Source organism: Verticillium nonalfalfae (assembly GCF_003724135.2).
Source record: "Verticillium nonalfalfae strain VnAa140/NRRL 66861 chromosome Unknown scaffold_14, whole genome shotgun sequence".
Taxonomy (NCBI): Eukaryota; Fungi; Ascomycota; class Sordariomycetes; order Glomerellales; family Plectosphaerellaceae; genus Verticillium; species Verticillium nonalfalfae.
Genome location: NW_021167239.1, coordinates 140,016 through 162,120, shown reverse-complemented (window position 1 = coordinate 162,120; position 22,105 = coordinate 140,016). Strand labels below are relative to the sequence as shown.

At 54.9% G+C, this 22,105-nt stretch overlaps 8 protein-coding genes across 8 annotated transcripts; 3 read left to right on the top strand and 5 right to left on the bottom strand.

Moving 5' to 3' along the window:
- Nucleotides 1–722: 722 nt before the first annotated feature.
- D7B24_001832 (putative NRPS-like protein biosynthetic cluster) lies at nucleotides 723–4,116 on the bottom strand (the record flags this gene model as incomplete). Its single annotated transcript, XM_028636051.1, has 4 exons — nucleotides 723–1,919; nucleotides 1,976–2,984; nucleotides 3,040–3,791; nucleotides 3,844–4,116. The coding sequence occupies 4 exons, from the start codon at nucleotides 4,114–4,116 to the stop codon at nucleotides 723–725; spliced, it is 3,231 nt and encodes a 1,076-aa protein (XP_028497813.1).
- Nucleotides 4,117–5,004: 888 nt separating this feature from the next.
- On the bottom strand, nucleotides 5,005–7,867 carry D7B24_001831 (uncharacterized protein; the record flags this gene model as incomplete). Its single annotated transcript, XM_028636050.1, has 7 exons — nucleotides 5,005–5,097; nucleotides 5,169–5,648; nucleotides 5,714–6,131; nucleotides 6,185–6,291; nucleotides 6,346–6,673; nucleotides 6,746–7,477; nucleotides 7,701–7,867. 7 exons carry the CDS (start codon nucleotides 7,865–7,867, stop codon nucleotides 5,005–5,007), a joined length of 2,325 nt encoding a protein of 774 aa, XP_028497812.1.
- A 580-nt stretch (nucleotides 7,868–8,447) lies between these two features.
- Nucleotides 8,448–9,755, bottom strand: D7B24_001830 (uncharacterized protein; the record flags this gene model as incomplete). The annotated part of the gene is made up of 4 exons (XM_028636049.1): nucleotides 8,448–9,195; nucleotides 9,249–9,360; nucleotides 9,417–9,526; nucleotides 9,580–9,755. The coding sequence occupies 4 exons, from the start codon at nucleotides 9,753–9,755 to the stop codon at nucleotides 8,448–8,450; spliced, it is 1,146 nt and encodes a 381-aa protein (XP_028497811.1).
- Nucleotides 9,756–10,573: 818 nt separating this feature from the next.
- On the bottom strand, nucleotides 10,574–11,651 carry D7B24_001829 (uncharacterized protein; the record flags this gene model as incomplete). The annotated part of the gene is made up of 3 exons (XM_028636048.1): nucleotides 10,574–11,027; nucleotides 11,077–11,528; nucleotides 11,583–11,651. 3 exons carry the CDS (start codon nucleotides 11,649–11,651, stop codon nucleotides 10,574–10,576), a joined length of 975 nt encoding a protein of 324 aa, XP_028497810.1.
- Nucleotides 11,652–12,088: 437 nt separating this feature from the next.
- Nucleotides 12,089–13,161, top strand: D7B24_001828 (uncharacterized protein; the record flags this gene model as incomplete). Its single annotated transcript, XM_028636047.1, has 3 exons — nucleotides 12,089–12,537; nucleotides 12,588–12,680; nucleotides 12,729–13,161. The coding sequence occupies 3 exons, from the start codon at nucleotides 12,089–12,091 to the stop codon at nucleotides 13,159–13,161; spliced, it is 975 nt and encodes a 324-aa protein (XP_028497809.1).
- A 1,542-nt stretch (nucleotides 13,162–14,703) lies between these two features.
- Nucleotides 14,704–15,947, top strand: D7B24_001827 (uncharacterized protein; the record flags this gene model as incomplete). The annotated part of the gene is made up of 2 exons (XM_028636046.1): nucleotides 14,704–15,593; nucleotides 15,848–15,947. The coding sequence occupies 2 exons, from the start codon at nucleotides 14,704–14,706 to the stop codon at nucleotides 15,945–15,947; spliced, it is 990 nt and encodes a 329-aa protein (XP_028497808.1).
- Nucleotides 15,948–16,591: 644 nt separating this feature from the next.
- On the bottom strand, nucleotides 16,592–18,498 carry D7B24_001826 (uncharacterized protein; the record flags this gene model as incomplete). The annotated part of the gene is made up of 4 exons (XM_028636045.1): nucleotides 16,592–17,208; nucleotides 17,261–17,506; nucleotides 17,563–18,330; nucleotides 18,393–18,498. 4 exons carry the CDS (start codon nucleotides 18,496–18,498, stop codon nucleotides 16,592–16,594), a joined length of 1,737 nt encoding a protein of 578 aa, XP_028497807.1.
- Nucleotides 18,499–19,272: 774 nt separating this feature from the next.
- On the top strand, nucleotides 19,273–22,060 carry D7B24_001825 (uncharacterized protein; the record flags this gene model as incomplete). The annotated part of the gene is made up of 11 exons (XM_028636044.1): nucleotides 19,273–19,461; nucleotides 19,509–19,541; nucleotides 19,672–19,775; nucleotides 19,833–19,900; nucleotides 19,953–20,056; nucleotides 20,107–20,276; nucleotides 20,347–20,602; nucleotides 20,656–21,185; nucleotides 21,251–21,285; nucleotides 21,434–21,578; nucleotides 21,829–22,060. The coding sequence occupies 11 exons, from the start codon at nucleotides 19,273–19,275 to the stop codon at nucleotides 22,058–22,060; spliced, it is 1,866 nt and encodes a 621-aa protein (XP_028497806.1).
- Between the last annotated feature and the right edge of the window lie 45 nt (nucleotides 22,061–22,105).

The window sequence follows — 22,105 nt, the reverse complement described above, 5'->3', positions numbered from 1 at the left end:
GCAAGGGGAGGGAGCACAGAAGAAGTAGATTGTCTCAATACTATCCTAAAAAAGCCCACACAATGCACTTGCCTTTGCACTTATTCAGTGACGTTGTCATCTAGTCTACTGGTCGGAAGAATGGAGAAATGTACCAAGTCTAAGTTAGTTTGAGGTAGTAACTAGTGACCTTTTTGTGCTGTTCGCCATCTACTTTTCATAGTTACGGATATTAGTATGATGGGAACGTTGTTTCCTCGCATCCCCTTTGTTTTTTCTCTCACCTCCTCGTCCTCCTTCCACTTATTTACCTCCCCCCACTCTTCGTCCTCAAGGAGCCCAGTGAGGGTTGAACTCCATTCATCGACCTGAAAACTCGTTCAGAAACACCCTCAAATCTACCTTGGGCCGTGATGGTCTCTCAGGCGATGGGCTGGCGAACACACCCTTCACGGCTGTAGTTGCTGGTCGTTGGTTAATGAAAACGGTGCCTGCGGCGCAAGTGTCATGGGCACATCTGTCCCTAACAAACGAGTCGAAAGACGAACTTTCGAGGCAGCAGCTGTTCCTCGGCGGACTACCATAAGGCATCGCGAGGTATCACAGCCCCATGCCGAGCATGTCCGAGAGGTATTTAGGTTCATGAGAATGCTGAGGATGGAAATGATGATGCTAACCCCAAAGAATAACCTTATGTACAAACGCCTCATGCAAAGAATATGTTCTTTTCCTCATGGACAAGCTCATTGGGCCCAGTCCTTTTTCCAGCTCTCGACACACTTCGTCAGCAGGCCACTGGTGACAACGTCGTATCCTGCGCCGATAGCCTTGCTTCTGCGTTCAGTCTGGCCCGTCTCAAATACCAAACCACTGCGCCCCGGCTTGTCGTTGTCATACTTCTCAGCGAAGAAGTCCAGAAGCTTGACTGTCGGATTGGTCATAGGATCCTGGTCTCCGTCACGCAGCCTCTGCACCCACTCTCGCTGACTGACCGTTTCAAAGGTCAAGCCTGCCCTGGCGAGCGCAGGCAGCACATCCTCGGTCCAGCGAGTTGTCGTCGGGTTCTGCACGTGGTAAATCACGTCGGGGCCGTCCCTGCGCTCAAAGTATCCGTCCGTCTTGGATCCCGGCTCGGCGAGCTCGGTGAGTTCCAGCACCGCCCGCGCTGAGAGGTCAACGGGCAGCCACGAGGGGGTCTCATCGAGCGCCGGCAACGCGCCAATGGTGACAGCAGCGCGGAACATGAGGGGGATGGCCTCGGTAGCATTCCACTTGCCCTGGACCGAGTCACCCACGATCTGGCCGGAGCGCAGGACTCGTGCTTCCATGCCAGTTGAAACGGCGGCGGCCTTGACAATGTGCTCAGCAACCCACTTGCTGCGCGCATAGCCCATGTTCTGAGCGTGCGCGGGATCCTTGACCAGTGTCTCGGCAACGCGAGCCGGCGAGGGCGTGCCGGCGGCTGCAGAGACTGAGGAAATGAATGCCAGACGGGCGGGACGGGCGAATGGAACAGACAGACAGAGATCAAGGAGGTGACGGAGACCGGCGACATGTTGAGCCTCGAAACTGCGGACAGACAGAGTAAAGTTAACAGCCCAGGCCGAGTGAATGACCGACGTCACGGATGTGCTCAGCGCCTCAAACGCAGCGGCACCGAGACCTAGATCAGCAAGGCTCAGGTCCGATGGCAGAGCCGTGAACTTGGCTGATGTGTGGTGGGGAGACAGCCCAGATTCGACCAAAGAGGACAGGATGCGCTCGTGAGCCGAGTTGTGGTGAGGTGACAGACCACGTATCGCAAGCGATTCCAGCACACGCTCATGCGCCGCCTGAGGCGACGAGGCACGGACAAGGCAGTAGACATGGCGGATGTGTGGGAGTGAAAGGAGCTGTGACAGGACGTGGGCTCCAAGGGAACCCGTGGCGCCAGTGAGAACCTAGTGGAAGCAAATTAGTAGGCAGTCGAGTTTTGTTGAGTGGTGATTTGACTTACAACTACCTCGCCATCGGGAACCTGGTTCCCAGGGGTAAAGGGGGCAAAGGTCGAGTATTTGGCGACAAGCTCTTGCATGACCTCCTCCTCGGTCAAGGCCTGTAGTGTTGAGCCCTTTCGGATCGAGTCCAGGTATGCCGCCAGCTGAGAGATGCTCGGGTGCTCAAAAGCAACGTTCTGGCCCAAAACATGGTCTGCCAGTTCCAGCTCACGCATGATGTGCGCGCGAGCCGTGATGGCCTGCAGAGAGTCCATACCTGCGGCAAAGAAGTCGGTATCTACCGAGAGTCCCTCGACTCCGACACGCTCAGATATGAGCTTTGTGAGGTACTCCTGAAGCTCGGGGATTTCGAGCGCCAAGCGCTCAGCGTTGCCGGGAGATTCGAACCTCGTATAGACGTCGTCAATGATCGTGGCGAAGTGGTTGTAGCTTGCGGCGCGGATGACGGTGCCCTTGTCGGTGCGAGGATACTCTGTGCCGTGCGGGAGGATTTCCACCATCTCGCGGGACACGCGGCCAAATTGTTCAGCACGCGCGTTGGCGTCCTGAATATCGGGCCAGAGCTTCTCGAGGAGGTCGGCCGGGGTGATGTCGACAGCGTGCTCGCTCGGGATGATGAGTAGACCAGGGAAGGCACGGTCAACGCCAAAGACCAGACAGTCCTGGACCAGCTCGTTCTGGCGCACGCGGTGCTCGTAAGGCACAGGAAGGACCTTCTCGCCGTTCATGAGGGTCACGCGGTCATCCAGACGACCGAGGTACTTCCACGCGTCAGGGAGTGTCGGGTGCGGAACAAACGTATCACGGGTTCTGAAAGAGTTGGGGGGATCGTCGGAGTTGGACATGACCTTGGAGGGAAGTCCGTCAAGAACGATCAGCTCATAGATGCCCTCGCTGACCTGATCAAACTTGAGAAAAGGCTTTGTTTTGACAAGAGGCCTGACGAAGTTCCAGGCTTTATCCTGCACATGGTCGCGCTGAGACGTCATGAGCTGACCCATTTCGGTGCTGCCAAATGTTAACATCAGCATGATCAACATGGACTGTTGAGCCGTATACTCACGCTCCGTAGTGAGAAACAATGTTGACTCCTTCCTGAGCCAACATGTCACCCAGATCATCCGGGCAGCTGCTTCCACCAAAAAGCACCAACTTGGCCTTGCGAAGCTCGTCGACTCCAGTGCTTGACTCCGCAAGGACCTTCAAGGCATAGGGAACACAGTGAAAGCTCTCGAAATCGGCTGTGCGCATGGCCTCAACAAGATGGCCGTTGGTCAAGGGAAGGTTTGCGTTGTAAATGGCTGTGCGTTTTCCGGTGACCATGCCTCGAAACATGGTAGAGAGGCCATGGTTGTGGAAAAGTGGCAACGTCACAAAAGCTCGCATTCCACTTCCGGTGGCATAGTTGCTGAGGCAAGCTCTGTGCGTCTGGAAAATAGGCTTCGGCAGGCCAGTGCTGCCGGAGGAGTGCACGATAAAAGCAATACAGTCTTCTTCGTTGACGAGTTCGGTTTCTCGCTGGAAACGAATTGGGTAGAGGGGCTTTCGGGTGTAGACTGTACTGTGGAGAAGAGGAAAGGCTTGGAGTGGGTAGACAGCCTGAATGTTGGCTATTGTCGTATCGAACTTTGGTATGGAAAGGACGCGCGTGCACTTGGTCTTCTCAAGCAGAGAGACATAGGCTTCTGTTGGCAGGCGGTTGGAGAGGAACAGAACAGAAAATCCCATGCGTGACAAGGTTAGAATAGAAACAATGTAGTCCAGATTTGAGGGTCCCAGCAGGGCGACTACCTCGGCTGTGCTACTTTTGCGCTCCTGCAACCGTCAGTCCCCATTGTAAGAATATGCCAAGACAATTCACCCATACCGTAGGACGCAGGCCCAAACCCGCCAGCTCTTTGGCGGCTTCATCGGCAAAAGTGTCAAGATCTTTGGCGGTGTAGTCTCCCCAGTCTGCGGAGCCTTGGTCGGATCTTGGATAGGCGATGAGCGGGGTGTCAGGAATGCTTTGTGCCTGGTGAAGTATGAAATCATTGATGCTGTTAATCTTATCGGGCTTCGAACTGGAAACGGGTTCCGGGGCCTTCGTCACGTCCAAGCCTGGCGCAAGGCCCACGAGAGTTGCTGTTACGGCGGCCATGGCAAAACGAGATGCTTCTGGCTGGCTGTCTCAAACAGTAAAAGGTGACAGATCAACAAGTACAGAGAGCAAAACGAATCAGTTGATGGGCCCGAGTTAAACATAGACCCTTGCTCCTCTATTGCACATACTGAACTGAGCCTCTACAAGCTGTCTGCCATTTAAGGATGGAGGGGATTGGCCGCTCACGTGCTATGCCTCCGAGTGGTGGAAAGTCTCAATCCCGGAAAAGCGCCCGGAAAAGGTGTTCTGGGGTGTAGAGAGGTTGACCCCAGGATAGCCGGCCGATCCGACAGCGACGATTGCGGAGTCAGCATGTTGCCACCCCGCAGGTGTCCTGTGCGAGACAAGTACCGACAGTATGTGGAGACGAGTCTTTCCCATCATGTGCTTCCTCGCGGAGGGAACATCGGCGGACTAGTCCGGGTGGGCAGGCGAGACATTGACGGTTTCCCCGTATGCACCATGCGGCTCGGGAACTGCAGGGGACGGCCGCGCGGAGAGGCGTACGTCGCGGCGCAAGGACCAGCTGCAGCATGTCTTAGATCCAGCTTTGGTGCCTGGGTCGGAAAAGGGTGAAGGCTGAGAGTCCCAGTCTGAATTTCCCTTTCCCTAGTTCTTGTCTCAAAGTTGATGGCTCGTCAACGACAAGCTTTACGCGGAAAACCAGGTGAGAGAGGTGTGCCCCTGGGGCAGCTTCTGAGAGCGCGCCGTAGTCGGCAATGGGAGGACAGACCCGTCGCTGTCATGTGATGCAATGATGGTGCTCAAGTGTGAAGGACGTATATTCAATTATTTTCGGTAATGTCATTTAGCCGCCATTACTTTGCTGCTCCTGCCAAACTCCCAAAGTCACTAGGACAACACGAACTCAATGAAATTCCTCGCTCATTGTTGACCCATGCCCTCAGCCATGGACAAATCCCAGCCCTCCATGCCGCCCTCTGCAAGGAAAGCATCCATGCCAACGCCGCCAGTCACCTACGGAAGATCAGTGTCAGCGGGAAAAAACGCTTGAGAAAACACAGTCCATGCGAGAGGCCTGCACTCACCAATGAGTCGAACTGGCCCCACCCAGTCATCTGGACAATGGAACTTCCCGGGCTGGCATCGGGGAACCCAAGTCCGTCATCCTGACCGATATCGAGCTGCCCGCTGGCATTCGGCGCTCCTGCTCCAGCGCCAAAGGCCAGCTCGCTCGCCTCCAGAGCTAGCAGGTCTGCACTGTCAAACTGGCGTAGAACAGACTCGTCTCCTTCGAGGAGCACGCCAGCGGCACCGCTGCCGTTTCGCTGCCCCGCTGCAAGTGAGAGGAGATGCGTGTTCTGTCGTAGCAGTTCGAGACGCAGCTCCTGGAGAACGACGCCATATCTTTGTGCCAACGAGCCAGGTATCGCGATTGATGTGATCTGCTGCTGGCACTTGGTCGCGGCATGGAACGCCGGGAGATAAGTCTCGAGCGGCGAGTTGCGCTGCTGGATGGAGAAGACGTAAAGCATCACGACCGCACAGAATGCAAAATAGTGTGTAAACTACGGGTTGCCCTCTTGATTAGCGGACTGTGTTTCTTTCTGTAGCTTGGGTAATCTGAACCTACCCAGAACGTGTTGTAAAGCTGCCCGTTGGAACTGAGGGTGTCGACGAGGCCCACAATGTTCATGGCAGCTTCCAGGCAACGCTGAACATGTTCATCCGTCAGTTCCGAGTTGCGATTTGCTTTTCTGTTGCGCGTCGAGCCGAGATTGGCGAGGCTGGCGAAATTATTCAGCAGAAACGGACGATGGACGAGAATCTGGGCGTGCCAGCATGCCATGTTCAAGACATTACGTTGGCGGAGGAAGATTGGCTGGAATAATGAGGGATCAACACCGTCCGTATCCAACAGGTAGGTCAAGCCGCTGCGCCAGTTGTCGATATCTTTCGAGTACCTGGCTGCCAGCTTGAACTGATTATCTGTTGATGGCGGGCGGATACTGTAAAGATCACGCAAAATATTTGCCACGATGCGAGAAATCCTGTTCAAGTCAGTATGTGGGCCCGGAGAGGGATCTTGGTAGAACCAGCTCACTTCATGTGCGCCACAGGGCCTGACATGACCGACTGAAGACTATTTGTCGGTGCGGCATTCATTTGACCACGCGACAGCCTGTAATCATCGACGCAGAGGGGCATTTCCTGTGAGATTGTGAGTATGCAGCTTCATCACTGCCTCATCACCCAGAGACTCACTTGATCAATGTCATCATCATGAAACGTCCTCGGCCGACCCAGGGCTGCACTGAGGTAGGTGTCAAGGTTATAAGCGCACCAAAAGGTGCGCTTGCGGCACTCCAAGTCGACATAGTCAGGATTGCTGCTGCTGTCGACACGCGACTTTCTGTGGATGCCCAGCGCCAGCATCAAGTGCGCCGTGGTGCCAAACAGGCTCCAGCAGTGGTTGAGACGCGAGTGTGACAGCAGGTAGATGCACTGCGCAAGTCGAGCCTGTACGCTCGTCAGGCGGATGGTGCCCTTTTCGGCCACGAGCTGATCTTCAGCTGCAGAAAAGAAGCGGGCACTTTTTTACAACGAACAAGTCAGCAAAAAAAGGGTGGAGGACGTCAAATAAGGGTATGAAACGGGCCCTCACCTGGATGTCGGATCGACTTTGCCCGCCTTGGACTTGGGGTAATTCTCCGCGCAGGCAAACACCATAAAGAGCAGGGCCGTCCTGCTTCGGGCGGCCGTCTGCTCCCGCATGGTGCCGTGGGTCTCGTACAGCTCCTGCAGCCATCTCTCCACCGTCGGTCGGTGCAAGAAACGGTGCGTGGCCGAGGCGAACTCAAAGTACCTACAGAGCAGAGCTTCTGCTTCGGAGCGTGGGGGCAGGATGAGGAAGCGGGGGTCAAACTCGGGCAGCGGCAGGTCGCCAAAGGTGAAGATGGAGGCATCGGAGGAGACGGAGGACTGCTGCTGCAGTTTCCTCTGGATCCTCAGCAGGAACGAGGCGCCGGAGGCCGGGCCGACATAGTGGCCCTGGCGGTCTATCTGCGCTGGTTCTGGCGAGTTGCGTGACGACTGGGTGGTGGAGGGCCCCCGTCCGTTGTCTGGGGGAGCCAGCGTCCGGTTGCCGATGGATATGGGACTGGGAATGTGCTCGGCCTGGTGGTGGGTGTGATCAGGAGGCCCAGCCGAAGACGGGTGCTGCTGCTGGCCAGATGGCCTGGCCCCTGGAGGGTTGGCGACGGTGTCGACCAGGTCGCCAGTCTCCATTTCTATGGAAGGCAGACGTCCGCGTCGATAGGAAGCTGTGTACTTGCACTCTAGCCGCAGACGTGAGCAGAGGGCGCAAGGGTATTTGCCCGAGCATCGAGTCTTCCGACTGGAGCAAGGTTAGGTTAGTAAGCCTGATGGAGTAAGGAAGCAAGTGATGCTCCAGGGTTTAAGGGATGAGATGGATAGATATGAGTATGAGTGAATGAACCAGCAAGCAAGCGAGCTCGATGAGAATCAGATGAGATCATACAGGACACCACACCACCATCCCAAGCACCACAACATAGACCACATCACCCGCTACGAAAAGGGGGTATAATAAGACTTACGCCTTGCAACGGTCACAAGCTCTGCTGGCACGGCTCCTCACATGGGGCGGCTTGCGCTGTTTCGAGGGCGGTGATTCATGGTCCTCGGGATCGGAGTGATCATGACCGTGGGGACCAAGGCCAGAGTCATTGTTGCTGACGAGGCTGGTTCGGCGGTCGGTGTCCATGATGAGCTCACTTGTCGGGCTGAGCGGGCACTGCAGTGTACTGCACGGCGCGGCGGCGATAAGATGTTGGTTGGCCGTGGGGACCGTTGTGACGGAAAAGGGCGTCGGGGGGGGGGCGGCGTCGGGCGGAGAACGTGTGGTGATGTGTTGTTTTGTATTCCGTGCGCAACATCGGCACGAGTCACGACGAGGGCCGAGAGATGAGTGTGGACCCTTCATCTTCATATGCGGGGGAAAAGACGCGGGGTTTCGTTCGCGGGGGAGACCATCCGATGCATGGAACCACGCCACAATGGCCTACAACCTCTTCATAGTATGCTCTACCGGGGGAACGGAGACTAACGAATCGTGGCTAGTCAGTTCAGGGGACGGCGGCTCTGGTCTCACCAGTTGGTGTGGATGGTCGTATGAAGAACTGTGCCTCTAACACGCGAAGTAACCCCCGTTTGATTCTTACGACGCCATGCAATGTACGAAGCACCCTGGTCCCTGATCCCTCACCCCCGCAAGGCTGGAGGGAAATGGCCTGCCGGAAATGGATTCCCCTGCAGCAAAAAAAGAAAGATGTGTCTAGAATTCTTCACCATTCCCGCAGCTCGCCGCCAGGTCCGACGAAGCCCGGACTCACCCACGGCTCAGCACCCTGACTTAACAATCGGATCTTCTCCTCATCTATCTCGATACCAAGTCCCGGGCCTGTCATCAACGGAATGTATCCGTTCTTGACATTCCAAATCTCCGGGTTCTTGATGTACGTGAGCAGGTCGTGGCCGCCTGTGTTGTAGTGAATGCCGAGGCTCATCTCCTGGATCGCAAAGTTAGGCGTCGCTGCGTCGACCTGAATGTTGGCGGCGAGCGCAATCGGACCCAGGGGGCAATGTGGTGCAATGGGCACGTCATATGCTTCCGCCATGGCGGCGATGCGACGAAGCTCTGAGATGCCACCAACGTGAGAAATGTCCGGTTGCAATATGTCGACGCACGCCGCCTCGAGGTACGGCTTGACATCCCACCGGCTGTGAAGTCGTTCTCCCAGTGCAATGGGTGTCGTGGTAGACTGCGCAAATGCCTTGATGCCTTCAATGTGTTCCGACAGCAAAGGCTCCTCCACGAAGAGCGGCCGATGCGGAGCCAGCAGTGCCGCCAACTGCTTGGCCATGGGTCGATGCACTCGTCCGTGGAAATCGACGCCGGCATCCATGCCCGTCGCCTTGACCGTCTTGACACGCTCGACGCAGGCGTCAAGTGCAGCAGGTGAGTCGAGCCAAGCCAAGTCTTCAGTGCCATTCATCTTGACGCAAGTGAACCCTTGCGCCTTGCGCGACAGACTGAGACTTGTCAGTTGGATGATTTATGGAATACAGCTCAAGAGGCAACCTACGCTTGCGCTTCAATATCAGCGGGCCGGTCGCCGCCAATCCAAGCATACACTTTGATGGTATCTCGCACCTTGCCGCCCAACAGCTGGTAAATGGGAACATTGAGTTTCCGGGCTTCGATCACTCGTCAGCAAGATAAGTAGCAGCAGAAACACCTGGCGTGTGCCTACCCTTGAGATCCCAAAGAGCAATATCGAGTCCGGCCAGAGCGCTCATGAATACGGGACCGCCTCGGTAGAAGCCCATGCGCCAAGACTTTTGCCAAATCTGCTCAATCTCACTGCATCGCGTGAGTAATCGAACCCTTATCCTCTAGATTTCGGTGTGACTTACTCGGCTTCCATCCCAGTGTACTGCGCAATCCAAGCATCCAAGCACCCTTCAACCGCCTGGGTGTGGCCTTCAAGCGATGCCTCACCCCATCCTACATTCCCCGCATCGTCGGTGATCTTGACGAACAGCCACCGCGGCGGCACCCGGAAGTACTCAATCTTTGCAATCTTGCCCATTTTCTCGTCTGTCTGAGTAAGTGAGTGAGTGATGGAGCTTTCAGAAATGAAACGGGATGAAGTTCCTCGTAAGCGTACAGTTACCTGCGTGTGCGCGTTGGCCTGCCTTCGTACCCGTTTTCTCAGTTTTGTACGATGAGTCGAGTGATTGGGTGAGCAGCTTGACATCCGATGCTCTCCGGCGGAAGACATCAGCCGGAAATGTATCCGTCCACGAATCACGCCTTTACATGTGGGGCCGAGAGGTTGCCGACGTCGGCGCCAGCCCGGATTTCACATGCGGCCCGAGCCGGCTTTCAGTAAACGTGGGGGTGCGCAGGCCGTTGGTGGGGGATGGCTACGGCATCGTTTGCGATGCTTGTCCAGGGGCTGATGTCGTGTTCGGCACTCGGAAAGGAGAAAGGCGGCTCTTTCGGAGCACGCAGGGTATGCGTCACACGGTTTAGGTGTCAGCCTGTCCAAGAGCAAGTGCCAGTCTTGGCGATCCGGATGCCGGCAAAGCATGAGGTTGTCACGTTGACAGGGTTGGTAGACATTAAATTTCACAGCCAAGCTGATCTGCCTGATCATGTCGCACAGGGGTGGTTGCCGAAGACACATTGTCTCATATTCACGCGTGACAGAAGAAAGGAGGCAGTTGTCAGGTCGATCGCTGCATCTCATATCGACCATTGCTGCGTCATAATTGCCCAATCTTCTCCTGTATCGATATCTGACATGGCTTGAGGCATGATGTTTGGACTTTATCTTGGGGCTGTCAACAGAACGTAGTCAGGCTAAAATGCAAATGCTCATTGCTGTCTATGCTACTCTATGGTCTATTTTGCCGCTTTCTGTGCCGCGATCCAGTCCGCCCGTGCCTTTTTCAAGAAAGCCTCGTCGTGCTCTCCGAAGACGTCGACACCCAGGCGAGCAGGCATGTTGTACCTGTGGTTCTTGTCGAGCTTGTTGATACGCTCCAGAGCGGCAGCCGACAACTCAAAGTCCTGGAAGTTCTCCTCGATGCGGCTCGGCGTCACAGACTTGGGGAGAACGACGGTACCGCGCTGAACGGCCCACTGAATGAGGACCTGGGCGGGCTGGCGGCCGACCTCCTTGGCAATGGCGGCGACTTCAGGGTCATCCAGCGCCTTAGGAAGGTTGTAGATATTGTTTCCAGAAGGGCTATAGGCAGTGATGAGGATGTCTTGCTGCTTGGACCACTCGAGAAGCTCGGGCTGCTGAAGATAGGGGTGCGCCTCAATCTGGTTGACTGCGGGCTTGATTTCGGCGCTGGGATATGTGAGCTCGAGCACTCCCAAGATTTTTTGCAGCCACTTACGTCTTGAGGAGGTTCTCGATCCTCGCTTTGCTGAAGTTGCTAACACCGATACTCCTAATCTTGCCCTTCTTCACGAGGGCCTCCATAGCCTTCCATGTCTCGGAAGCGGGCACGTCGATGACATCGACACCGCCATCGGCGGCGAGGGGAAATCGCTGCTTCTTCTCGGCGGGCTTGCTGAAAGAAACAGGCCAGTGGATGAGATACAGATCGACGTAGTCAGTGCCAAGATCGGCGAGGGACTGGTCGAGTGCTTCTTCGACATCTTCGGCCTTATGGTGGGTGTTCCAGAGCTTGGAGGTAAGGAAGATCTCCTCACGGGGAACACCAGAGGCCTTGATGCCAGCACCGACCTCCTCCTCGTTGTCGTAGACGGCCGCGGCGTCAATGTGGCGGTACCCATGACGCAGGGCATGCTCAACAGCGCGAGCGACCTCGTTGGGCCCAGATTGCTGACAATTGTCAGTGACGCTCATACGACCCCGCAGTGAGGAGGTTCAACTCACCCATGTGCCCAGTCCCACGGCGGGAATCGAGTGGCCCGAGTTGAGCTTGAAGGAACGCCCGGAAGACATGATGACACGTTATGCAAGTGATAATGATACGACTATGTCACGTTTGTGCGGCGTAATCATGCCCGTGGATGAATCCTCATTTAAACCCAGAGTCAAGATCGTGAACGGATTATCTGTGTTGATGTTTGACCCCGCGTCGTTATCCGAAAGCACTTATCCGACGGACGGACTCGGTAACCGCTAAAATCGACCCCGACGCCGCCCCGTGCCGGGCTGGCGCCCGAACGCCGGTTTTCTCCGTCAAACGTCTCCGACTCCGGCATGCCGCGACCCACCTCTGACCCCTCACTTTATTCGTCATACAGATACACGTGTTCTCGCCAGCGTTTGGTGCTTGACTTGGGACATTTCTTTTTGGAGGTTTCGATTGAACCGCTTTCGTTCTCTCAACTTTCAGAAAGACTTGCTCGAATCTAGAACAAACAAGCTCTCGCACAATGGCGAACACTACTCCTCCAGATGGCGTATTTGTGCCGGTCCCCACGTTCTTCAAGGAGAGCGCAGACTCTTCCAGCCTGCAACCTGCCATCGATGTCCCTCAGCAGGTCGCTCACAGCGTCCATCTCGCCAAGTCTGGCATCACAGGTCTCGTGCTGATGGGCTCAACCGGAGAGGCGATTCACATGTCTCGGCAAGAGCGTGTGGACATGATCTCTGGGGTTCGCAAGGGTCTCGACGAGGCGGGTTACAAGGATTACCCCATCATGGCGGGTGTCCTTGTCAACAGCGTCGACGAGACTCTCGAATGGCTGCACGATTCCGCCAAGGCAGGCGCGCAGTGGGGTCTGGTGCTTGCGCCGGGTTACTTTGGCGGTGCTGCCAGCCAAGACAACCTCGTCGAGTGGTACACCTTGGTCGCTGACAAGAGCCCTCTGCCCATCCTGATGTGAGTCTGCTGTGAGTGAGCTTATGCGAGGTGGACACTGACATGAGCAGATACAACTACCCCGGCGTTACCAACAACCTCGTGGTCAGCATAGACACGTACGCCAAGCTGGCAGCACACCCCAAGATTGTTGGATGCAAGATGTAAGATTTATTGTCTTGTATTTTGAGAAGTTGACTAATATGGAACAGGTCCCACGGCAACGTCTCACACCACGTGCAGGTGTCACTTCACCCCAAGATTGATCATAGCAAGTTCCGCGTCTACTCCGGCTTTGGCCAGCAGCTCGGTCCCATTGTTGTCTTCAATGCTGCTGGTGTTATTGATGGCCTTGCTGCTATCTACCCCAAGACCATCACGAAGCTCTTCAAGCTGGCTTCCCAGCGTCCTGCAGACGAGAAGACGCAGGAGGAGGTCCGCCGTCTGCAGTGGAAGGTCTCTTCAGCAGAAGAGTTCATCGTCAAGAACGGAATTTTGGGAATTCGTGAGGCCATCTTCAAGGTCCTGGGCTTCGGTCACCTGAAGGGCGGCAGGCTGCCACTGAAAGGTACGCTGGCTCAAGGCGTCTGGGAGGAGTGGAGCGACATCCTGGGACAGATGGCAGATGAAGAGAAGTCTCTGTAGGAATCATTCATTGCCGGGCAAATGGCATTAGCAGATCATGTGTCTTAATCACTGAGACCTAACACCTTGGTGCCTTGCCTTACGTGAATAGGTAGGTTTGTGGGGCAACTACCTGAAAGTTTGCTGCCTGATTTTTGGCTCTACCCATGCCGTATGCCTAGACCTAGACCTGAAGTTTCATTGTTCTTGCATCTTATATCTTGCCTCTCTTCTCTCCACATAATTCGATTCTCTTCTTCGCGCTCCCCTTGAAACCGATGGGCCCGGCGAAGAACGGTCCCTGGTAGGAGGTGATCCTTTGCCAATGTTTCGATCACAATCTACCTTGAACCTATCCTGTTTGCCCTTGGTAATTGAATGTCTTTGGTCATTCCTACCATTGCATGGCACAGGCGGAGATCTTCACCGACGGTTACTTGTCGCTGCCTTGTCTTGGTCCTCGGTTTTCAACTCCCCCCTCCTCATACCAGAACCCCCGACGACAATATCGCTATGGATCCGGAACGACATCCATCACTTCGATACGCGTGTTCACCATAGACCCATCTCTTTTGTTAGACGAATGGGATCCATTGGAAAACACTTCTGCCTCTATGTCGCGGGATAGGATGGTAAACTCCTCTCTCCTATTTCCATCAGTCCGCCCTTCTACAACTCCGCCCTCTCTGTAAATCGCCAACTCTCAAGAAAAGCCTGAGGTAGGGCTTGGTCCTTCGCACATGTTTGGATCACAAATCGTCCGGAGCTTACCTGATCTTTGCACGGAAAGATCGCACCCTTCGAGTTGCCAGTACGGAGGCGTACACACGCAAGTGTGCCGTGCCGGATTCTTTTCAACAACAACAAAATACCCCTTCTTTACCACTCTTCCCCTCTCCCCACCATTCTCTTGCGAGACGACCGTCTTTCTTCTGTTTATCATGTTCTGTCGACTGTTGCCTCCTCAGCTGAGCAACGTTTCTCCACCCTCTTCTATACTTTGGGCCTGAAGGCTGCCTAAGATCTGGACCACGCACGCAACAAGTTCAGGCAGGAACGATTTCAACTTTTGGTAAGTATTGCGAAATCTGCCTCTTTCTCTGAACGGAGGCTAACGAATTTCAGCCTCCCTTCCTCTTCCCTAACCGGAGTTCCCAACACAAATTTCTCCCCTACACTTCCTTCTTTCCTACACCTCCTTCTTTCCTTGAGCACCGATATAGGGTCCTGGTCGTCGTCCTTTCCACGCCTCTGGTCTTATGCTCGCAGACATTAGATTGCAAGAACACTTGACGCTTCCATCTCGTCGACTGTGAAGTTGTCCTACCCTTTCTTTGGGTTTGTTCCATACGCATCCCTGGCCGTGTTTACAGCTCAACTCTGTCTTGATCGCACTTACCACCGCTTGAGGTAATGTCATCCGTCACTCTACAAGGTGAACTTCCTTGTAGAACCTGTACCATATCTTACTGATATGGCTTTGTCTCAGAACACTTCTCACTTCGCTCTTGCCGAGATCCGACACGGAAGACAATTTCAACACCGCCGTTCCAAACTTGAGCCATGGACATCTCTGGTATGGACAATGAATCGCTTGAGCTGGTTGTACAGTTTCTTCGCGATGATATCAGCAACATGGACCAAGATGATCCCTCAAGAGCTCCACAAGCACGCGAGCTACAGGCCCTTGACGCTGTCCTTGCCGATCGCCAGTATGCTCAGCGTCTTGTCGAAACCGGTGTTGCTATGGTAGGCGAATTTGAGGAGCCAATTGCCCAAGAGCCCCTTGCAGTCGACGTCGCAGAGCAGGTCGACACCGTTCTTGCCGATCGCCAGTATGCTGAGCACTTGGTCGGTATCGATGTTGCTGTGGCTGGCCAGAACGAGGCGCTTGCATTGCCTGAGGAGCCAATTGCCGAGGGACCCCTTGCAGTCGACTGTACGGAACAAGTCGATGCTGGCGTTGCCGAGGCTGGTCATTCTGAGGCGCTCGTGTCGCTTGAGGATGTCACTGCTGAGGACGATCAAAATGTCTCGGCTGAAGAACCCGCAGAGCCCAACGCAGTCGACTGTACGGAACAAGTCGATGCTGGCGTTGCCGAGGCTGGTCATTCCGAGGCGCTCGTGTCGCTTGAGGATGTCACTGCCGAGGACGATCAGAATGTCTCGGCTGAAGAACCCGCGGAGCCCAACGCAGTCGACTTGCAAAAGCATCAGGAAGGAGCCACGGATTCCGAAGGCGCACACCCGCAGGAGCCAAACAGCAAGTCCTTTGATCAAAGCAAGCCTCTCAACACGGATACCAAGGAGCCTTACGAGGCTTGCGTCAGCTGCAACCAAGCATTCAGACTAAGCGACTTATCTCAAGGCCCCTGCCATCACCGCTATTGTGGCATTTGTCTATCGGAGATGGTCGCGATGTCGATCAAGTGCGAGAAGAGCTTCCCACCCAAGTGTTGCGGAGTGCCAATCGCGCTTGAACCGAGCCGCCACATCCTGTCCGATGAGCTTCTTGCTGACTTTGAAGCAAAGAAGGTGGAGTTCCAAACCCCAAACAGAGTTTATTGCCATGTCAAGACTTGCTCTGCATTCATCCCGTCTGATACCCATGACGGCAACGTTGCGCACTGCCCCAAGTGCGAACAAACCACTTGTGCATCCTGCAAACAGGCGATGCACGATGACGAATGTTCCGCTGACAATGAAGACGCTGCGTTTCTGCGACTGTGCAAGACGAACGGGTGGATGCGCTGCAACCTCTGCGGAAGGCCCACGGATCTTATACAGGGCTGCAATCACATCAGTAGGTCCTGTCAAACCGATGCCTGCTCATTGCTAATCAATCTGTCCCAGCCTGCCACTGTGGTGCCGAATTCTGTTACTCTTGTGGAGAGGTGTGGAAAATCTGCAAGTGTCCAACCTGGGACGAATATCGACTTTTTGACACTGCCCGGCATCAAGTCAACAGGCGTGGACGCGCTGACATCGCGGCTGTCGTGGCGCGGGCTAATCATTTACGGGTGAATCACGAGTGCGTCGTTCACAACTGGATGTTCGTACATGGACGCCACAGGTGCGAGGTGTGCGAAGAGGAAATGAGGGTCTTCATTCACGAGTGTCAAGTCTGCCACAGAATGATGTGTCGGCGTTGCCGCAATTAGGCCTGAACAACAGCTTTTTTTTAGTTGAGTTCCCGAAGCAGGTAGCAAACGGTACACAGAAAGCTCTGGTTGAATTGTAGGATAGAAAATGATAGCTCTCATCATCTGTCGATTCCGGTCCCCCTAGCTCTCAAAGTACCCAGGAACCTCAGCTTTGCTTTCCTGGGGTTTTTTCTCCTGCAAATCTCGGTTCGAGTCGGACCTCTGTTATTGGTTTCCTCCCGTTTGGCCTCCACCATGATTCTGTCTAAGATTTTGAAGAGTGAAGGAAGGCGCGCCTACTGCCCGTCTTATGAAGCCAACTTGGCAATGCCCTCAACAATAGCAACGATGCCCTCAGCACCAGGGTCAGGTACCTTGCCCCAGTTCTCACCGGCAACATAGACTGCCCTACCAAGACTCGCCTCCATACCCTTAGTACTATCACGGCCCGTTCTAGCAGCCTCCACCGCCTTCGTCAAGTCGCCTTCCTTTTGCAGGGTATCGATGAAGGGAATCAGAGCATCCATCACTGTGCGATCGCCTACTCTCGCAGGCGTCATGGCCTGGAGCCGCTCGAGGGCGCTGCCAGCGGCTTGACTCCAAACTTCTGTGCTAACAGTCTCGCCGGAGGAATTTTGCAAAGCCGCGGCAAAAGCGGTGAAGAAGAGCTCGTACAGGGCACCAGATGTACCGTCCATGCTCTCTTCAATTGCGTGAGCAATCGACATCACAGCAGCGCCTGCCGTGGTCGACTCTGTGACGGGGTTCTCGGAGAGGACCTTGAGCACAGCATTTGCGCCGCGGGATAGCGTCGCGCCGCAGTCGCCGTCTCCGACAATACGATCGTCATGTGTGATTTGAGGTTCGGCAGCGAGGAGGGCCTGGCAGGCTTGTGTGACCGAGGAGTTGAATGCTTGAGGAATCACTGTGGGTTGTCGTCAGCTGGTGTCATGTCAAGATGAAGGAGCTGGGCATACACTTTGGGCCAGAGGCCTTGGAAGTGTGGTCTGACGACTTCTCAGAGGCGGACTCGAGAACACGCTCGCCAGTGTATGGCTTGAAAGCCGAGTACGTTTGAGGCCATCCGATAGCCGTTGTCGGAGAGTCGAGGCTGGCGATGATTTCGTCTGTGGCCTTGAGGATGGTAACACTGAAGCCCGATGCATCCAAGCTCGTCATCAAGGTACCGGACAAGATGCGTGTTGGTTGAATGCCCCGGGAATCTGCGCAGGTGTGTCAGCCATGCTCGGAAACTCTTTAGCCAAGGAGGTCGACATACTGAGCTTCTGAACCGTGTGGCGTGTGATTGCGCTCAATTCGAGCTGTGACGTGCCTCCCAAATTATTCACGAGAAGCACGGAGCTCTTGGCATCATCGAAATTGACGAACGCCCGATCAGTATCGTCGGTCTTGAGCAGCAAGTCGAGCATACTGTTCAACAGGCTGTCGAGACTGGGCTTCGAGTCGAGAACCTGGCATCCGGGTTCATTGTGAATACCCATGCCCAGTTCGACCTTGACATTTGCGGCATCAGCATCGACGGCGGTACCAGGGATGTGAACGTGTCCCTGGGACACACCACAGGTTACGAGACCATCCACAATCTGCTTGCCGACGCTCAACAGCTCGTCGATCGACTTGCCCTGAGCAGACAAGGACCCAAGAACCTTGTGGACAAGGACTGTGCCCGCCAGGCCTCGTCGGCCAACCTTGCCGCTGCGTTGGCGCCCCACCGCCACATCATCCCCAACCACCAGGACCTCAACCCTGTGGCCCCATCGAGCTCTGGCCTTCTCGGCTGCAAGGTGGAAGTGGAAGATGTCACCAGTGTAGTTCTTCACGATCAGGATTGTGCCCGCGCTGCCACCAACTGTGCGGATAGCTTCGACGATTTGGGAAACAGACGGAGAGGCAAAAATGTTGCCTGAGACAGCAGCGCTGAGCAGGCCGCGACCAACAAAGGCTGCATGGGCCGGCTCGTGGCCAGCACCTCCACCGGAAATGAGAGTAACGTGATTGGAGGGGTCGTGGTGTGCATTCGAGATGGCTGACTCAAGGTTAGCAGGGTGTGATGGCAAGGGACTGCCATGGGACGGGGTTGGCCTGTACTCTTGATTGTCTTGTTGAAGACGAGCTCGGGGCTGACATCGACCAGCCCTTGCAGGCTGTCAACCACGAGAGCCTGGCCGTCGCTGAAGAAGCTGGTGTCTGTCATTGTTGCTTGGGAACCTTTGTGATCAAGACCGAAAAGGGGGTAAGCTATGGCGCGCCTCTCACACCCACGCGAAGCTGAGCCTTGCTGGCTTCGACATAGCTATAAGCTCAAGCTCGAACCCCTCATGCCCCGAATTTGTTGATGGCGTCCAATAGGAGACCTGCCGGGATGCCGATGAGCTTCCGTTGGCATGCCGTGGCATCGCGTGCCGTCAATACGGCCTGGGCATGATCCTTTGAGGTTCTCCTTCTCCAACCTCCCCTCAACGCCCCCGCGCGTTGACTTGCCTCTGCCGATCCGTGACGGCAGGGTTCGGGAAAGTAACGTGGCCGGAAAAGTAGATTACATGCACCATCATCACGAATCTGGTTTATCCGACACGGCGCTCACACCACTTCCGGTCGGCACTGCATCGAGGTTGGTGGAATGAAAGGTCAGTGCATGGTCAGCCCTTGTCCTTGTTGCAGTAGAGGCCCCCACACCCCCTCCCCCATACTATCTGCCCCAGCTTCCCCGCAAACTGGCATGGTCGGAAAAGGCTGGTCCCCCAGCTGTTGAGTCGTTTCAGCACACCTCCATCTCCTGGAAACAGGTGGTTAGATCTGGCGTTCATCTGTCAAGATGCAAGTATAAACCCATCCAGAGACGTCACCCTGGGTTCCGAGATCCAGCAGCTTCACCTTCGAGTCAGCAGCCACAGGGTTGACGATCACTGCAACCACCACAAGTTTGGACAACAGAACCAGGCCAAACACACGCTAGAGGCTTTTCAACATGTCTGCCAAACCAGCATCGACTACTGGCGCTGGCGACGAGAAGAATCACATCTCCCATGTCGAGGCGTCCAATGATGATGGCGTTTTCGAGAAGGGCGGCAAGGAAGAGCTCGACCAGTTCGGCTCGCACAAGAAGACAGATCCCAGGGAGATTGCGCTTGTGAAGAAGCTCGACCGCTTCATGCTGGTGTGTATCCTTCTGTCTTTGGGAGTTTCTGTGGCTGACAACTTCAGCCCATTCTTTGGCTCATGTACTTCTTCAACTTCGTAAGTCTGGTCTCTCGTATCTAAGTCGACAGTTTCGCAACCCAATATTTCGTGCCAGGTAGTCGCAGCTGGGGCAACACGGATACCACATCTCATGATCTGGAGTCATATGCTAATAGAGGCAATCCAGCTTGACCGCAATGCCATGATCAACGGACGACTGAATGATCTTGAAGATGATCTTGGTCTCGTCGGAACACAGTACAACACCTGCGTCTCCATCCTGTTTGTTGGGTAAGCACCTTCGCATATCACTCGAATAACCACAGGAAGCATGACTAATTGATCAAGCTATCTGTGTGGTCAAATTCCCTCCAACATGATCCTCAACCGTGTGCGCCCGTCTTGGTACATGTCAGGTAGGTAGCCTTTACGAACGGAGAAGTGAATATCGAGGACTAACGATACTAGGTTTCTGCATGGCTTGGTCCATCACCAGTCTTCTTACCTACAAGGCTCACAACTATGAGACTATGCTCGTCTGCCGCTTCCTCCTCGGCATCACAGAGGCACCTGTATGTTTTCACAATGATGCATCCGATGGCGCCTTGTCTAACTGTCGCAGTTCTACCCTGGCGCTCTCTACATGATCAGCATGTTCTATACCCGCAAGGAGATTGCCACTCGCATGGCCATCTTCTACACGGGCAACATGCTGGCTAGTTCTTTCTCCGGACTCATCGCTGCCGCCATCTTCAACCTTGACGGCAAGCAGGGCCTCGCTGGCTGGCAATGGTATGTTCAAAGAAATAGAATGCGGGACACCCCACGTCAGGAGACCAATGGCTAATGTCGCCGCGAACAGGGTCTTCATCATCCAGGGCGCTCTGTCGATCCTTGTCGCTATCCTTGCATTCTTCACCTTGCCCGACAGCCCTCTCAAGACTCGTTGGTTGAACCAGGAGGAGCGCGAGCTTGCTCATGCCCGTATCTACACAGATCAGACCGGTCGTCGCGAGGGCACCAGCGTTTGGACTGGTCTCCGCGAGGCCGCCTCGGACTGGCGGGTCTGGGTCTTCTGTCTTATGGACAACTTCCATCTGTCAGCCAATGGTTTCAAGGTGGGTCTACCAAGTTTCTGGCTTGAAAGCAAAACTGACATGCATCACCTCAGAACTTCCTCCCTACTGTCATTGAGACTCTGGGCTACAACAAGACTGTCACCCTAGCTCTCACGTGCCCCCCCTACCTCCTTGCAGGCGGCATGAGCGTCGCCGTGTCCTGGTCGTCTGGCCGTTACAACGAGCGCACGTGGCACACGACTGTCAGCAAGCTACTCGCCATTGCTGGTTTCGCCCTCTCCGTCGCCACCCTCAACGTGCCCGCACGCATGGTGGGCATCTTCATCTTCGTAACGTTTACTTACGGGGTAAATAACATCATACTCGGTTGGACGGCCAGTGTCGTTGGCCAGACGGACGAGAAGAAGGCCGTCGCCATCGCCATGTGCAATACCATGGGTAATCTGGCCAGCGTCTATACACCTTACTTGTGGCCAAGTAAAGACGAACCCCGATACTTGACTGCAATGCTTGCAAGCATCGGTTTCTCCTTTGGAGTTATTATTTGCGCGTGGGCTATGCGGATCTCACTCCAGCACCAAAACAAGAAGCTGAGGGAGCGGGATCCCGGCGCGATCAACTTGTACGTGTACTGAGGAGTTGATACCTCTTTATGATGCGGTCAATCTACTCTATAAGCCAACGGAGCGCTCAAGGCAAGGAATGGGTCGATGAAGAGGGATGTAATAGCAGCCCCTGGCCATCTTACTCTACTTTCATCCATGGTATGGAGAAGCGAGGGGCACACTGACATTCAAATGACATAATTTCACCATGATTCAGATGCATGACCGTCCATAATGAATTTTCTTATACAGGGATATTTTATAGCTGAAAAGTCATCAGTAGTATCGGGGCTCGTTGGTCAGGCCGCTCCGGAATCCCGGTTGGAGGTCGCACCTCGGCTTGCTATTCGCCGTGTGGGGCCGGCCTCGATGCCGTTCAGCCACTCCCTTCCTGTTCAGCCACGGCACAGGTAGGCCAGGCCTGAACTTCTTAGGCAGGCACGGTGTAGCTAGGCACCTTCTTCTGGCAAACGTCGCCTTCTATCTAGTGACCACCACATCTTGGAGCAGGCAACCGATCCCAACGAGCACGCCGCTCACATCTTCAACACACCCCAGATGCCAGCCCAGTATTCAACTGCTTGCCCCTCCAGGTATCCCTCTCAATGTGTTTTCCTGCTGCCTTGAACACCACATTCTCCTGCTGATATCCGTAGCCAGGCCAGACCACACTGCGTCGACCGACATCGTGATTGGGATCAAGATGATGGACGAAAAAGTTTCACGACCGTACCATGACTTCAGCCAGCTTTTGACAATTCGGACACGGTCCGAAACAACTTCCTTCCTTGCGGCTGACAACCGGATCGAGTTGAATACGAAGCAGATTACCACATGGTGTGTCGCAGCGACAGGCTCCTCGGAAGCAATCAACTCGAGCTTGTTGTCCTAAGTTCCCTGTCGAATCGATACGGATACACGGCATTCCTCCTTTCCA